The sequence below is a fragment of the Macrotis lagotis genome, chromosome X (genome assembly GCF_037893015.1).
Source record: "Macrotis lagotis isolate mMagLag1 chromosome X, bilby.v1.9.chrom.fasta, whole genome shotgun sequence".
Lineage (NCBI taxonomy): Eukaryota > Metazoa > Chordata > Mammalia > Peramelemorphia > Peramelidae > Macrotis > Macrotis lagotis.
Window position 1 is genome coordinate 621,290,567 of NC_133666.1, and position 17,211 is coordinate 621,307,777.

Sequence of the window (17,211 nt, forward strand, 5' to 3'; positions counted from 1 at the left end):
AATAAAAATAAAATAAAATAATTTCCCTGGATTCCCTCATTTGCTCAAACTACTACCTTTTATTTCATCTTCCTTTCTCAAAATTCCAGGGGAAAAAAAAAATAAACTATGAATCCTTTCTGTCTTTATTTGCTCATCTCACATTCATTCCATAGTTAGAAATGATTTGTTAACTGCTAATTCTGATGGGTTTTTTCTCAGTCATACCTCAAGATCCAATAGCTGCATGTGACAATGCAGACCATCTCTGATACTCACTCCTCCCTGTGGTTTTATGAAAATTTTCTTGAGTAGTTCTTTTTATCTAACCACAGCTTTTCAGTCTCCTTTGCTACTTCATCATCCAGTTCATGTTTCCTGTACGTTCCTCAAAGATCTGACCTATGTTTATTACTCTTTTTCCTCTATACTTTCTCTCTCAGTGTACTTATCAGCTCCCATGGGTTTTATTATCATTCTCATTCTACCCTGAGCTTCGATCTTGCACTACTAATTACATATTGGACATTTAAAAGTTAATGTGTGAGAGAAATCTCAAACTCAACTGACTCACAAATTTTCCCCCCTTCCAAACTTCAAAAGCACTACCACCCAAAACCCCCAAGTTCATAATACTGGTGACCTTAACTCCACATTCTTCCTTATCCTGTGTGTATAAAAAGTTGTTAAATCTTGCTATTTCTACTTCCTAACACTTCTCAAATCTGACTCGTTAATATTCACATACAGCTTAAGATCAAGCATTCATCTTCTCTTGCCTAAATTATTACATTTGCCTCCTCATTGATCTCCTTGACTCAAATGTCTTTACATTTCAGTCTTCCTTCCATAATGTTACCAAAATTATTTTCTTTAAGTGTGTATGAGTCAGGAGGACCTGAGTTCAAATCTGGTCTCAGACACTTAATAATTACCTAGCTGTATGACCTTGGGCAAGTCACTTTAAACCCATTGCCTTGCAAAAACCAAAAAAAGTGTGATATATATATATATATATATATATATATATATATATATATAATCATGTCCCTCAGTAAGCTCCCGTGGCTTCCTTTTGCCTCTAAAATGCATAAAAGTCCTTTTTAAACACTTTACTATTTTGACCTAATCTATTTTGCAGATTCAGTACATATTACTCTTTATCCTTGATGATGATCCAGTCAAACAAGCCTTTTCTTCATCATTTACAATACCCTAAAACTCCTCTCTCTGCACCTTTACACTTGCTTTCTCTCATGCTTATCTGCACTCATTCCTCACTTCTACTTTAAGAATACTTTCTCCTTTCAAGTCATAGCCCTTTCTTCAAATCACACTCAGACGTGACCTTCAACAATTACACTTTTCCTAATCTCTTTAATGTCTACAGTCCTGCCTTCTCAAACTTCCTTGAACTACTTTATATTCATTTTCTCCGTATTTATTCTGAATATATTGATATATGTCCTTACTGTCTCCTCCACTGGAATAGAAAATCTTTGAATATAATCACTTGCATGTATAACTAGCACAGTACTTGGTACATAGTTAGTGATAAAGTAATAAAGACTTGTTGACTGTTGATTAACTTGGGTTAAATAACTTCCCATAAGTTATATAATTAATATCAGAGGTAGAATTATTTAGGCTTTGTGGTTCCACTTTTTCCGCTATATCACTTACTCTCTCTCTCTCTCTCTCAGTGGGTATGGTCTAGGTCTCCCATAATAAAATAGGAGTTCAAGGACAGTGTCTCTCAGGGTGCTCAGGAAAAAAGAATTGTGGATTAAATAACTCTTTAAGGGAACAAGGAACAAAACCTTTTTCAAGTCAGATCAGGAAGTTTGTGTCAAATTGGTAAATACCCTCTATACCAGAAACTCCACAGCCAAGGCTGGGGCAAAAGGATATGAAAACCACCTAGACTTGACAGGGATGATCTTCAGTGCTCTGTAGGGTTTGCTTAATTTTGGGTTTCTCAATCTTTGGGGAGGTTGTGCACCTATGCAAGTATCACACCAGTTATGAAATATCAGCAGCCCTCTTCCCAAAAACAACTCAAAAACCTGTTTCTTAGAATTGGACCTGGAGGTTTTGTAAAACATTATTTAGAAGTTTTCAACTGTAGATCTTTGGTGGTGGATCTTCAGTGAAGGTCTGTGTCTTTGGAGGAAAAGAAGAAGTAAAGCCTAACAAGGCAGGAGAGGGAGAAAGCCAATGGGAGACTTTTAGCCACAGTACAGTTCAGGTTCTGGCAGCTAGAGAGCAAGCCAGCAAGGAAGGTCCCAACCCCAAACAAAGTCTAAACCCTGGGAACATTGGGGCAAAAGACGGGACTGGGTTGGGAACAAATCATTGCAAACACAGAGCCTGTACATAAAGGAAGAAACAAACCTCTGCACAGGCAATGCCTGGGCTGTTTAGGTGACATCTTGGCCAGTGATAAGCTAGGAATCAGACTCCAGCCCCTCCCCAAAGAGTTTGGCTCTATATTCCCTATACCCCAGAACAGAGCTCAAACAATCAAAATGAGCAAAAAACTAAAAGAGTGCTAATCATAGAAAGTTACTATGCAAATAAAGATGTTAAAAATGCCACCTCAGAAGAAGCAGTGAAAAATTTCCTATGGGGGAAGTAATCTAAAACCTCACAGAAAAGCTTAAAAAAGAATTTAAAAACCAAAGAAGAGAGGAAGAAAAATAGAAAAAACAAAATAAGATTCATACAAGAAAATGGTGAAAAAATTGACTGAAAGTAAAAGTAAAAATAACTAACTGGAAAAAGAATATAAATCTTCAAAAAAATAAAACTGACCAGCTGGAAAAGGAATACAACTCATCTAAAACTCAAATTGACCAGCTGGAAAGGGAAAGCAATTAAGGACTTGCCTAAAGTCACACTGTGAGTCAGTGGGAACACTGTGACTTAGAAAGCCTGGTCTCCTGACTGCCAGTTACCAGCTCTTTATTAACTGCAATAATATTTAGCATGTTAAGATTTTCAAAGCACTTTGCATACCTTATCGCATTTAAGCCTCACAACAACCTTCAGAGGTAGTTTCTTATAGGTCTTATTACTACCATTTTGCAAGTAAGAAAACTATGGCTCACTGAAATGAAATGACTTTGCCATGCTGATCCAGTTAGTGGGTGTTAGGTAAAGGACTCTAGCTCTGGTCTCATGACTAACTTACATGTCCAACAGTCTAATCACCACAGCATGAAGCTACTTTTGCTAACTTAGGATCAAAGTTGTGAGATGAGGGAGAAAGAAAGAAGAGAACATAACTGGAACCTACCATTGGTGATAGAGAGGTTTGCAAATGTCTGCATGACAAAATAATGAGGCAGGATCCCTGGCTGAAATTTGGTCAAAACCTCCTCCATCACTTTGTTGATAAACCGTTTCCCCACAGCAACAAGAACATTGCTTGCAGCCTGCTGCCAATCTGGGATTAATTCCTAGATCATAGTGAATAGATATAACAGATAAAAAAGATATTACCATACATTCTAACAACAATCAGGAAAGGCAAATCAGATCTAAAACATCACTAAAAACCAAGGGGAGGTAAAAAGAGAAACAGATCCTTGTGCATGAGATATTGGAATCCCTGTAAGGTAGGGGAGTGAGAAGCTTTTCAACTTTCTGTACTCTCCACAAAAACCAATGGTCATCCTAAATGTCATGGAAAATTAAGGTCTCCACATTAATACACTGTAGATGGAGCTATTAATTACTACAGTCATTCCCAAAAGCAATTTAGAATTATACAAAAAAGCAAATGTTCCTTTTGATCCAAAGATATGTGCCCAAGGAGAACAAAGACAATAAGAAAAGTTCCTTACATACAAAAGCATGATATGGGATAGCAAAGAACTGAAAACAAAGTTCAGTGTCTATCAAAAGTTATACTATAGAATGTTAATTTGATATTATTGTATTAATGTAATGTAAAAACTTATCACTATGAAGAATTTGAAGATTCAAGGAAGACTTACATGAACTAATGCAAAATGAAATAAGTAAAACCAGAAATACAACAACACATGAAGAAAAGGAACAGTAACAATCAAAATCCAATCCTGAATGCAGTGTAATTATAACTAAGGTAGGCCCTGGAGAACAGATATTATGTTCAATTTTGAATGTCTTCTTTAAGAAAGCCATTGTTAATATACTAGGGTGGTGCAAGTACTTAAGTCCATGTCATATGAAGATTAGTTGAAAAATGTCTAGCCTGGAGGAGAAAAGACTCAAGGGAAACACAGACTTTGTTCAAGTGTTCAAGTATTTGAAAGGCTGCATTACAGAGGAGGGATTAGATTTGTTTTCTTTGGTCCTAGAAAGCAAACATCAGGAACAAAGGGTAGAAGTTGCAAAGAGGCAAATTTAGGCTTGATATAAGGAAAAACTGCTCTCAAATTAGAGTAGTCCAAAAGTGACATGGGCTGCCTCCATAGTGATGGATTATTTCATTTTGGGGGTTCTTCAAGCAGAGGCTAAATATCAACTTGTCAAGTATGCTAAAATTGGAATTCTTTGCATATATAGGTTAGACTAGATGACCCCTGAGGTTCCTTCAAACTCCACAGTTTGTGATTCTATGAAAATTTTTCTCCACCCCCCCCACCCCAGGGGCAGGAATGGAGGACTAACTACATTGTTTGCGTGAATTGATGTCAACTTTTTTTTTTCAGGAAAATATTTTTCATTTCTTTCTTTAAAAATACTCCTTTTTTAAAATAAAGAATATCTTGGGATAGGGAATAATGGAGGGATCTATTTGGAAATGAAGGTGATAAAAGTAAAAAATATCAATAAAATTAAAGTTAAATATAGCAAGCACTACAGACCTATGATGTATATGCCCCTGAAACTATGAGTTAAACAGTTTCTAGGGAGAAACAAATAAACAAGAAAAATCATTAGGTGACCAAATGATGGCCTGAGTGCCAGAACACAAATTCTTTTACAAACTCTTAAGTGATCCCAGTCATCACTTTTGTTGCAAAACAAAAATGAATTAGCTGAAATCACAGAATGTCAGAATTGACAAGATCAAGTAACCACATAGTCTATTGCCCTCCTTTTATTAATAGAGAAACTAAGGCCCTGTCAGGGTAAATGACTTAAGTAAGGACTCAGGATAACTCAGTGACTCAAGATAACTCAGCCATGTTTAGAAACTAGGCTATATAACTCCTACTCAAGAGCTTTTTCCACAATATCATGCTCTCTTCGTACCTTTTCTTTCCATAAAGGTTAATTTAGAAGTTTAGAAGCTCCATAGTACTGTATGCTTGAATACTGTATAGAGAAAAGAATATGCTGGAGAAAGTATAGTTTTCCAAGGAGTAATAGGTGCTACTATGGCTCCTATGGAATATTAAATACTATGCTCTGACTTTAGCTTCCCACTTGAAAAACTCAGTTCATTCTGCATCCAAATCTATATCTCAAGGACTTTAGAAGGTTTCGTTCCTCTAGAGCAGTGGGGTCAAATTCAAGTGACATATTAATTTACAAACTCACAAATTAACATTATCTATATCATATTTTTATTTACTTTGTTAGACATTTCCCAATTGTATTTTAATCTGGTCCCCACAGCACTGGGCAATGTATGTGCCCAGAGTAGCTCAAGGGTCCTAATTCGATACCTCTTTTCTAGAAGGTACTCTTAAACCCTCAGAAATCAGACAGTAGAGGAACACATTTTAAATATTTCAGTGCTGTTGCTAATGTAGAAACTGCAGTTAAAGATAGAATTTACTGGCAAAATAAGTAGTTCATTCTTCAAGGCAGATAAGAAAGAATATGAAAATTGTTTTTAATGTGTTCAGTTCTTACCTTAGATTTGGTCATTTCATTTGAGGCCAAAATGATAACGATCTTGGCTGTGCACCTATCCAGCTCATCTATGTTATTTCTCACAATCGTTTCCATGGCCTTCAGGATAATGACTCTGTATGGGTATGCTAGCTAAAAGACAAGAACAATCCACAGGTCAAGTTGAGAGGTCCATTAATTAATGAAATGCTCTAAGAGGGGACTGAAGAATTCCTCTACACCTGATACACTTTGCTCACAGCAATCATTGTCAATGGTTCTCTTGTCTACTGCCTACCACTTCAGGTTGTACTGTTGATTCATCTGTACAGTCATTCCTCTAATATGCCACAGAGCCTCTTCACCCTAGAAGCTCACTCCACCTTTCACATCTTACTTTTCATGGTGAAAATATCCTCTGTTCCTGTGGTCTCACATTTTTTCCCCCTATAAATATTTTATATTTTTCTAATTACATGTAAAAAGTTTTAACATAGTTTTTAAAATTTTGAATTCCAAATTCCCTCTTTTCCTCCCTTTCCCTTCCACTCTCCCTTATTTGAAAAGAATTGGAAATCAAGTAAATGTCCTTCAATTGGGGAATGGCTTAGCAAACTGTGGTATATGTATGTCATGGAACACTATTGTTCTATTAGAAACCAGGAGGGACGGGATTTCAGAGAAGCCTGGAGGGATCTGCATGAACTGATGTTAAGTGAGATGAGCAGAACCAGAAAAACACTATACACCCTAACAGTGACATGGGGGTGATGTTCAACCCTGAAGGACTCGCTCATTCCATCAGTGCAACAATTGGGAACAATTTTGGGCTGTCTGTAAAGGAGAGTACCATCTGTATCCAGATAAAGAGCCATGGAGTTTGAACAAAGTTCAAGGACTATTCCCTTTAAATTAAAAAAAAAACAAAACAAGGTATCTTATTGTCTGAGCTTGTTACCTCTTAGACTTCTTGTCTCTTCCTTAACTATATGATTTCTCTCTCATCACACTCAATTTGGATCAATGTACAACATGAAAACAAAGTAAAGACTGAGAGATTGCTTTCCATGGGGGGGGGGAGTAAGATGGGGGTAGGGGGAGTAAGATGGGAGGGAATTGTAAAACTCAAATAATATCTTTAATAAAAAAGAAATCTTAAAAAAAAAAACAAAGAACTAGCAAAGGGACTCCTGTAATCTCCTTCTGAGCAGTTGACTGATCCCCTTACTATCTGTGTGCTAAGAACTTTGGAAGCTGCTGCTGCCTCTGATTCAGTCTCACTAAAGGTCTGCTGCTGGCTTGTTGGGTCAGGATTACACTGTGCTAGATCACACTCTACTCTCACCCAGTGAAACAGACTTTTCCTATAACCCTCTAAGTTTTTGGACTGGAAAATCTCACCACATCCATTTTTGGTTCTTCTGCCACTCCAGGATTCTTTTTGAGATATTATTTTAATATTACTTGGAGGGGAATTTAGCAGAGTTTAGCTGAGTCCTTGCCTTTACTCAACCATCTTGGATCTGCTGGCCTTACTTTTTAAAAATAATATTTGTATGTGTATGTCTTTATTTCTTACCCTCTACTCTAATCCTTCCCTCACATCACACTGAGAATTAAAGAACAATAAATATCACTATAGGCATGTCTAGATGATCAAAGAAAAATTTCCATCACTTCTTTATCACGTTTCATCATTAGTCTCCTGGAATTGTTTCATCATTATGCTCTTTCAAAACCATTAGGCCATTTACTATATTGATGTCTGCATATTGGTCTGCTTCTATTCATTTCTCTCTGCATCAGATCATATGAGCCTTCCTAGGTTTCTCTGAAATAATCCTCTTCATTATTTTTTACATCACAATAGTATTCTAGCACATTTACATACCAAATGTGATCATCCATTCTCCAATTTATGGGCAACCCTTCAAATTCCTAGTATACCATCTAGACAGACCTATAAATATTTTTGTACAATCTTAAAGAGTTTCTCTAAAAAGGGGGGGGGGGGGCGGCTAGGTGGCGCAGTGGATAAAGCACCGGCCCTGGAGTCAGGAGTACCTGGGTTCAAATCAGATCTCAGACACTTAATAATTACCTAGCTGTGTGGCCTTGGGCAAGCCACTTAACCCCATTTGCCTTGCAAAAATAAAAAAACAAAAACAAAACAATCTTAAAGAGTTTCTTTTGCTTAAGACTAATAATCCCTCCCATAAGGTATCCTCCTCTTAATTTTCAGTCTCTCATATCCCCTTTCCCTCCTGTCTCTGTTGAATAAAAACATATTTTCAAATTATCCCTGTGTGTGTGTTTTATTCTTTCCTTTAACAAGTTCAGGTGAAGTTTAACTGTCAGCTGCTCCCCTTAACCTCAATTTATATGGATATATGTATCCTAATTATGTGAGAAAATTTTCCCTAACTCTTCCTTCTTTTTCCTCTGTGGTAATTTCCTTTCTTTCCTTTCCATTCTTCTGTTAAAATACTTGAGATATAACAGAATCATTCCCAGAACTAAGTAGATGTCCTCTATCACCCTGGTTGATAGTAGAGTTCAGAGGAGCACATATATCATCTCCATATATTAAAATGTAAATAATTTACATGAATGCAAATCTTCATGTTGACTGTTTGTTTCTCTTAACTCCTGTGTTTGAACTTCAAAGTTTCTATGCAACTCTGATCTTTTCATCAGAATGCTGCTTAATCCTTTATTTCATTAAAGAGTATTACTACTCAGTTATCTTGGATAACTAATTCTTGGTTGTTTTAAGTCCATACCTCTGCCTTCTGGAAATATTATATTCCAAGTTCTCTACTCTTTTATAGAGATAGTTGCTAAATCAAAGGTGATCCTGACTGTGGCTCCTCAATTTAAAATTCTTTCTAAGAACTTGGTGTATTTTTTTTCTTTGATCTGGAAGCTCTGGATGTTGGCTATGATGTTCCAAGGCATATTGATTTGGCAGTTTTTTAAAGATATAACTGATGGATTCATTCTATTAGTTCCATTCTGCCTACTAGTTCTAAGAAACCAGAGCAGTTTTAAGATTTCTTGAAATAATATGTCAAAGCTCTTATTTTGGTCATGGAATTCAAATAGTCCAATGATTCTAAATTTTTTTTTCTCCTTAGTCTGTTTTCTAGGACACTGTTTTTGACTATGTAATACCTTACATTTTCTTGTATTTTTCAGTCTTCTAATTGTGTTATTTTTGTTGTCTTTTGGAGTCATTGACTTCTTTTTCATCCATGCTAATTTTCAGAGTTTTTTCCTTGAGCGAAGTTTTATATCTTCTATGTCAAACTGTTAGCTCCTTTCTCCCATAGCTCTTATCTCTTTTCTAATTTTTTCAAGTGCTCTCATTTCATTAAAAAAAAATGTAAACTTTTTTTGCACCTTTTGCTTCATATATTTCAAGAATTTTAGTTAAGTTTGTGGTCAAGCTGTTATTTTTCTTTGAATAGACAGTTTGGAGTCATTCCCCTCTTCTAATTTGTGTCTTTTTTTTTTTGTCTTGAGCCACAAGACACATCTCTGCCACCAAAAATAGCTCATAATGGATTTCTTTTTTTTTTGTTTTCTCATTCTTCCAGCCTACTACTTCCTGTCTTCAGATTTGATATTAGGGATGGATTCTGCCACACTTCTGGAGGAAAGGTCTAGCCTAGTCTTGTTGCTGTTTTCTTGGTCCTTAATATTATAAAAATACAGGGATATATTTTGGGGACATTCTTGGAGACAGTCTGGGCACCTGCAAATTTTCAGTGATCTTAGGGTGATATGAGCTCTACAAAATCTGATTCCTATCCCGCTAGTCTGAGCGCTACAATTTTCTGATCTGGGCTTCAGTTAAAGTCATAATAAAATGCTGCTGGACTCAGCCAGGAAGTTCTGCTGGTTCTGAGTGGCAGAAATGGTTTGAGCTTCTTGCTCTAGCCATCTCTGCATTCTGGGATAGATGCTGAACTGAGATCTTGTTCTATTCCTAGAATCTTAAGTAAAATGCTGTTACTTGCTTTTCCCCTTTCTTGGTACACTCCCAAGGACCTCCATACCCAGTAACATCACCACTGTATGTTTCAGGTCTCTTCCACCCACCCCAGGGTAGATCCAGATCTGTGACTCACAACTGGATAAAGGGCAACACAGTTGCTAGCTTGCACCTTGTCCCCAATGAAATGACTCAATATTGGTCTGAGGGTATGATCTCTTCTTGTCCTAGTGTGCTCAGCCTCTCCGTAGTGCTTCAGTGCTCTACATGTGATGTGCTCCTGCCTCAAATCAGTCCCTAGTGTCTTTATCTAGATGTCAACCTGGATTCACTGGTTTTTCTTAGATTTCCCCATAAGAATTCAGCCTGGGGCATTTCCTAGATATGTGTGGAATTGTAGGTGGAATTTCAGCTGCATTGCTTCCTACTACTCTGCCATAAAAGCTTCCCCTCATGGCCTCATCTTCTGATGGCTTGTTCCTCTCAGACTCTCCAATTTAAGGAGACCCAGGCCACAGATGCCTTCATTCCTCTCTAGGCTGCACTTGGAACTCAGTTCCATAGGACTTTCTCTACTGTGTCCTGGAAGCTCACTCCACCTCTGCACTACTTCTCACAGAGGAAGCATTATCTAGCATGCAGTTCTAGGTGACTAAAAAAGTGGAGTTTTCCTCAACAATAATAAGAAAGTTTAAAAGGGAAGTTGGTTTGAGAGATAATGAGTTCTGTTTTGGACATGTAAGGGAATTGAGGGGATTGGAGTAGGATGTGGGAATTGAATGGACCACCCTGATTTCTTTTTTGTGACTAAATTCTGGACCTTGCTCAGTTCCCTTTCTTTCTATTCAATTATAGTTCCTTTCCAGTTTCTGTCTTGTGAGAAAATTTTAATCAATTGTGGGGAGTGGAGGAAAACTTTACTGCACTGTTTGAACCTAGCCCTGCATGACTGAGAAACTAGCCCATCTCTATAAGCTGTTTAGAGACCCTGACCTAGGTTGGAGTGGAGAATGTTATTTAGATAGTTATAACATTATTTGAGGGCTATATTTGGTCAAATATTTAATTAATTCATCCCTAAAAAGCTTTAGATTTATAGAATTTTTAGTTCTACCTGCAGTGGCCTTGACAACACCAAACCAATACTGCTTGCAGGCTGGAGATTCCCTGCCCCAGACAGAGGTTATGCTGATCAGAAACTGTAGTTTTTGTAATCAGACCCAAAACTAGACTACAGAAACTGCAGTCAGACCCAAAAACTGATGTAAGTAGTTTCCTCCCAATTGTATCAATCAATCTCATATATTTTTATATAAAAGTTGGTCTCATACTGATAGATCAGTTATTGTTTCCCTGTTCTTTTGATTGTTCACAGATATTTTGGGGAGTGTGATGCCCATTTCTGATTTCAGGCAATTACTCCTGTTTACTCTCTTTCTCTCAATTTATAAAGTTTCTAATCTTTCCTCCAACTAAAAATCAGATTATCTACTATTGTATCCTGGTTTTCTCTTAATTAATTGGTCTAATTTGATTGTTTTAAATATAAAAAAGTCTATCTCCCTCTGAATTCAGGGTTCAGTGCTACACAGTTATTGCTGCTGATTTGTTGGGCAATTGGCAGGCAGTTCTCAATAAATTGATGTTGACAAACTCAAACCTTTCTTTCCTCAGTCATTTCATCTTTTATCTACCACATATGTTGAGTCTGAGATGCACTGGAATGAACGGGTAGACAATAGAGGAAGATGTCTTAGTAATAGGTGAAGAGGAAGAAAGAAGGTAAGGTCATGTTCTTAATTTTTTCTGTGAAATATGAAATTAAGTCTTCAGCTAAGAAGGAAGGGAAAATGTATAGTGGGGGCTGGGGCTTGAGAAGATGAGAAAGCCTGAAACAATTACTGTGCAGAGTGGGGTAACAAATTAATTAGAGAAGAATAGAATGTTTGTTTGGCTGCAAGGGGCCAGCTGAGATTAGCCAATTTTGTGACCTGTTCCAGCTTCATTTGTATACTAAATGTAACTTCCCATTCCTCATTAAGATATGGAAGTTCTTTGAGGGCAGAGGCTTTCTCACTTTTTGTATTTGTACTTCCAGTGCTTAGTTCCTGACCCATACTAAGCACTTAATGCTTTTTTTCATCCAGTCAGTAAGAGTGAATCAAAGCAAAGGGAAGCATTGCCTATTGCTAGGAATGTAATGAGGATGACTAGCTTGGGTGCTTAGCTACTCAGGGGAAAAAACTCACAAGAGAAAAGGGGCAAAAATATCGACACACAAAATCTTTTATAGCAATCAAAAAATGCACCTGCAAGTTGAGCTTCCATATTACCTCAGGTATTCTAGAAGTAAAGATCCAGTCTTCCACTGGTGCTTAAAGGAACAACAGAAAAGTGTATCTCACCCCTCCTGGAAACATTTTCCCAAGCATCATGTTTTACATCAAGCAGGTAATTTATAGAGCTACAAGATATTAACTTTAGAGAAATTAAATATACAAATATACTTCAGCAAGAGATAGAGCCAACTTTCTGGAAAGTTGCACAGCAGCAAGTACAGAGAGGATAAATTTTGAAAAGAAAAAGGGGTGATAAAAGAAAATCCCATTACTGACAAAACAAGACCATGGAAATTAACCCTTTCCCTTTGTCCTAAGAATCCTAGCTTCTCCCAAATATGATAGGCCGAGGTCTACAGTACCTTCTCATGCTGCCGAAGATACTCATCACAAGCATTAAGAGCTTCTTCAGCTTTTGATTCTCCAAGGTAACACAAAGAATTGCAAAGCTGCTCTTGCACTAAGGGATCCTTGTCTGTTAATGCTTCTATTAATATAGAGGCAAGCCCTGAAAAAGAGAGAGTAACATGCAGACTTTATGAATCAAGGAACAGAAAGTTGTATTCACCAACCATTTTTGCCCTCAAATTTTTCTCCATACCTAAAGCTATCCTAATCCAAAGACTTTACCAATCCATACATGGATTATATGAATGGTTTCTTACTTAAGTCTCCCTAGCTTCTGTTACTTAATTACAGTCCATCTAGTATACAGCTGTCACTCAACTTCCTAAGTAATTTTTCCAACATTTCATTCCTCTAGCTGATTCCAGTTCCTCAGGACCAAATTCCTCATCTGAGCAAATGTTGTGTTCCATAGTGAGAATCCATGCAACCTTCTCCAGTTAATCTTCCACTACTCTCTATGATCATGTTTCTGCTGAAATTAGGCAAGCCTTTTTACAATAGGCTCATTTCAGACTCTAGACCTTTGCTCATGCTATACCCCCTTCCTAAAATGACTTTTTCCTTCCATCCTACCTATCTAAATCCTCCCAACCCCTTCATGGAAACCTGTGCCAATAACTCCTTCCATCATGGTCCTCCTTTTACTGATTTTTCAAGGCATATACTATCTATAGCATTATTGTACTCTTATCTTATGTTCAATACATTATTTTGTGCTTTCAGAGACTTCTCCATAACATGAAAAGTAGGAAGGCCACTGTGTGTGGCACAAGTTAATGATAGAGTTGTAAGACTATTGTCTTGCTGTAATAAAGGGTATATAACATAAATTTGGTTTATTCATTCTTTTTGAAAATGTAAATAGCATTTTATTTTTTCCAATTTCCATGTAAAAATAGTTTAACATTTTTATAAGACTGAGTTTCAAATTTTCCTCCTTCCCTCCCCACCTCCAATATATGTTAAACATGTCCAATCATGTCAAACATGTCTCTACATCAGACATATTGTGAAAGAAATAGAAGAAAAAAACACAAAAAAGAAAGTGAAAATATGCTTTGATCTGTAGTCAGACTCCATCAATTCCCTTTCTGGATGAGGATGGCATTTTCTATTATGAGACCTTTGGAATTGTCTTAGATCATTGCATTGCTAAGAAGAACCAAGTCTATCATAGCTGATCATAACACAATGTTTCTATATAAAAATTTGTAGTGAATCTGCTCAGAACAATTGCTTGATTTTCTCCACCTTAGTTCAGCAGCAAGTATGTGCAGGAATAAAGGCAATACCACTGTAGGAGTAATCTAAAGCTAAATTTTAGACAAGCAAAATCAGTAATAGGAAAAGAGGACAACTTAAACTGGTTCACCAAGGGGTCAAGATGGGGAGAATAGCATCTAGTTGGAGATCACAATTTAGATAGAGAACAGGACAACACTGCAAGGTAGAGGGAAAGACAGAATGATAGTAGGTTGTGATCAGATTAAGAGAATTTCATGAACATGAAAGTGGAATATTTGTGGGTGATAGTAAGATCAATGGTATGACCATCAGTATGTGTGTGTGAATAAAGAGGAGTAGAGGCCATGAGAAATGAGTAAATTGATAAAGTGGGAAGTTACAATGTAAACAATTCTCAGATTATATATGTATATTATGATATATGTTTATGTACAAATATATCCCCTTTTATTTTTATTACATATTATATAATATTTATATATCTGATATGATATAATATATATGTAATCTGCAGTCAAGCACTGGGCCTGGAGTCTAGAAAACCTGAGTTCAAATCTGGCCTCAGACACTTATAAGTTGTGTGATCCTAGGCAAGTCATTTATTTTCCACCTGCCTTCAGTTTCCTCATCTGTAAAATGAGAATAATAATAATATAGCACCTAACTTCAGGCTTGTTGTAAAAATCAAATGACATAATAATTGTAATAAAGTGCTTGGCACAGTGTCTGACACAATGCTATATGTTAGCTATTATTAACATGCACAAAATATATGTATTTATGCTGTCTCCTGTTCTCTTTCATCTCTATCAGAAAGTGAGTAGCATGTTTAATCATTGGTCCTCTGGAGTTGTGGTTGGTTGTTTGCTGAATGAAGTCCCTAAGTCATTCAAAATTGTTCTCCTGTTCTGGTCTATGCAAGCCTTCTCAGACTTCTCTGAAACCATTCCCTTCATCATTTCTCACAACACAACAGTCTTCTAATATACTGATATACCATAATTTGTTCAGTCAGTTACCAATTGATAGGCATCCTCTGACTCCCATTCTTTGCCATTTCAAAGCAAGTTATAGCTATTGTTGTATATCCTTAGAATTTGTTTCTCTATGGACCAATTCCTCTCTTCTCTAATTCTCCTTTCCTTTCCATTTTCCTCAAGAGTGAAATATATATGAAGCTCATTCCTAGTTTTCTTTCTTTGACTAGTTCAGACCCATGAAGCTGCTCCCCCATCTTCTTCATTACTTGAATAAGACTTCTCCATGCACAGCCTGATTACATGAGATATTCTCCCTAACCTCCTCACCCCAACCCAGTTCTCAGTTCTTTTCTTTCTTCTTTTAGGATATCAAGACATAATCAGACCACTCCTAGGCTTTATGATCCCTGATGAAGAACATCTCTATATTTGAATAAAACAAGTTTTATTTTGTTTAGCTTTTCACGTTTATCTGTGCTTAATTTTTTATATTATTCAACTTTTATGTTTGGACTTCACAGTTTCTATGCAGCTCTAGCTTATTAGGAATGCTTAAAAATTCTCATGTCCGAAAAATGGACATTCCAGAAATTCAGAAATTTCTCTATTAAAGATCCAATCTTCACTCTGCAGCATTTTACTCTGTTTTTCCAACTAAGATATTCTTGGATATAAACCAATTCTTTGCTTTCTGGAATACCAAATACCAAACTTTCCATTTCCTCATTGTGATGGTTGTTGTATCATATATATGTTCATAACTGTGGCTTTCCATGCTTGAATTCATTCTTTCTGGTTTGTTTTCTTTGACCTGGCAACTCTGGATTTGGGTACAATGTTCTCAGAAATTTTCATTTGAGCATTTCTTTCAGGTGGTGATTCCATGTCTACTTTTCATACTGGTTCTAAGAGATCTGAGAAGTAAGATTTCTTGAGATATAGACAATCTTTTTGGTCATGGTAATACAACTATTTTTTTTTAATTTTTGCAAGGCAATGGGGTTAAGTGGCTTGCCCAAGGTCACACAGCTAGGTAACTAAGTGTTTGAGGCCTGATTTGCACTCAGGTCCTCCTGACTCCAAGGCTGGTGCTGTATCCATTGCACCACCTAGCTGCCCCTCTAATCTCTTTTCCAATATTTCCTTCTAGTAATCTTATTTCATTTATAAAAATACTTTTAAACTCTCACTTCAGTTCTTCTGGAATTCTGGTTTACTTTGTGCCCAAGCTGTATTTTTTTTTTTGCTTATTTTTCCAGTCTATTTCCCGACTTCAAACTTTGATTATAGGTCCATGGATTTTCTTGGCAAATAAATCAGAATAAATTGCAATTTCCTTCCTAAAAATTAAGATTAAGGAAACTGAAGCAAATAGGATTAAATGATTTGCCCAGGATCATATAGCTAACCATGAAGTCACATCTGAACTCAGGCTCTCTAGATACCAGGCTCAGCACTTTTTTCACTGCATCACCTGAGGTACTAAGTATTTTATTATTCCAGGATCTTAGGGGACTGCTCAAGATTTGAGATGCGCAAGATGTTTTTCAGTGCTCCCAAAATGGGAATTGATCTAAGACAAGTCTGTGATCACTGCCTCCTCAATCTGAATTTTAAGAGTTCCTGACCTTATGCTACATTTGACTAGCTAACTGGAAAGGCTCTGCTAGTTCAGTGACCAAACTGTAAGCTTCCCTTTCATCTAGAATTCCTGTACTACTTATTTCTCTTATAGGCTTCAGATATTGTTGGAAATTAGAACCTGTTCTGCTCCTGACCTTTCTTTTTTCTCAATACACCACCCAGAGGGGCGGCTAGGTGGCGCAGTAGATAGAGCACCGGCCCTGGAGTCAGGAGTACCTGAGTTCAAATCCAACTTCAGACACTTAATAATTACCTAGCTGTGTGGCTTTGGGCAAGCCACTTAACCCCATTTGCCTTGCAAAAAACTAAAAAAAAAAAAAAAATCGCCACCCAGGATATTCTGAGTTACTGTAAGAAACAAGATCCTTACCAAAACAGGTATCGGGGCGGCTAGATGGCACAATGGATAGAGCACTGGCCCTGGAGTCAGTAGTACCTGAGTTCAAATCCAGCCTCAGACACTTAATAATTACCTAGCTGTGTGGCCTTGGGCAAGCCACTTAACCCCATTGCCTTGCAAAAAAAAACCAGGTATCCCAAAAGTCAGGCACACCTGGGGCACACCTGGGGCACAGTGGTATAGCCTTTTTCCCCAACTATAAACGTAAGTCCCTCTCATGTCCCTGGTTGGCTGGGTATTGAGGTCAAAGGTCTATGAGAAGTGCCTAATTCTCTCTTCATGTGGGTCCCCATTTCTTATCAAACATCCCCTTCCCCACAATTTGGTGAACAGATCCTTATAATGTATAACATAGATATATGAATCTGACACCTTAGACTGGTGCCA

At 37.0% G+C, this 17,211-nt stretch overlaps 1 protein-coding gene across 1 annotated transcript in view; it reads right to left on the reverse strand.

The window, feature by feature from the left end:
* MROH1 (maestro heat like repeat family member 1) overlaps positions 1-17,211 on the reverse strand; it is a 176,801-nt gene that overhangs the window by 127,589 nt on the left and 32,001 nt on the right. The window contains exons 3-5 of the mRNA XM_074202153.1: positions 12,510-12,655; positions 5,833-5,964; positions 3,278-3,440 (exon numbers count right to left, since the gene is read on the reverse strand). Coding sequence (XP_074058254.1) covers positions 3,278-3,440; positions 5,833-5,964; positions 12,510-12,655 — 441 coding nt within the window. The remainder of the gene's footprint in view (positions 1-3,277; positions 3,441-5,832; positions 5,965-12,509; positions 12,656-17,211) is intronic.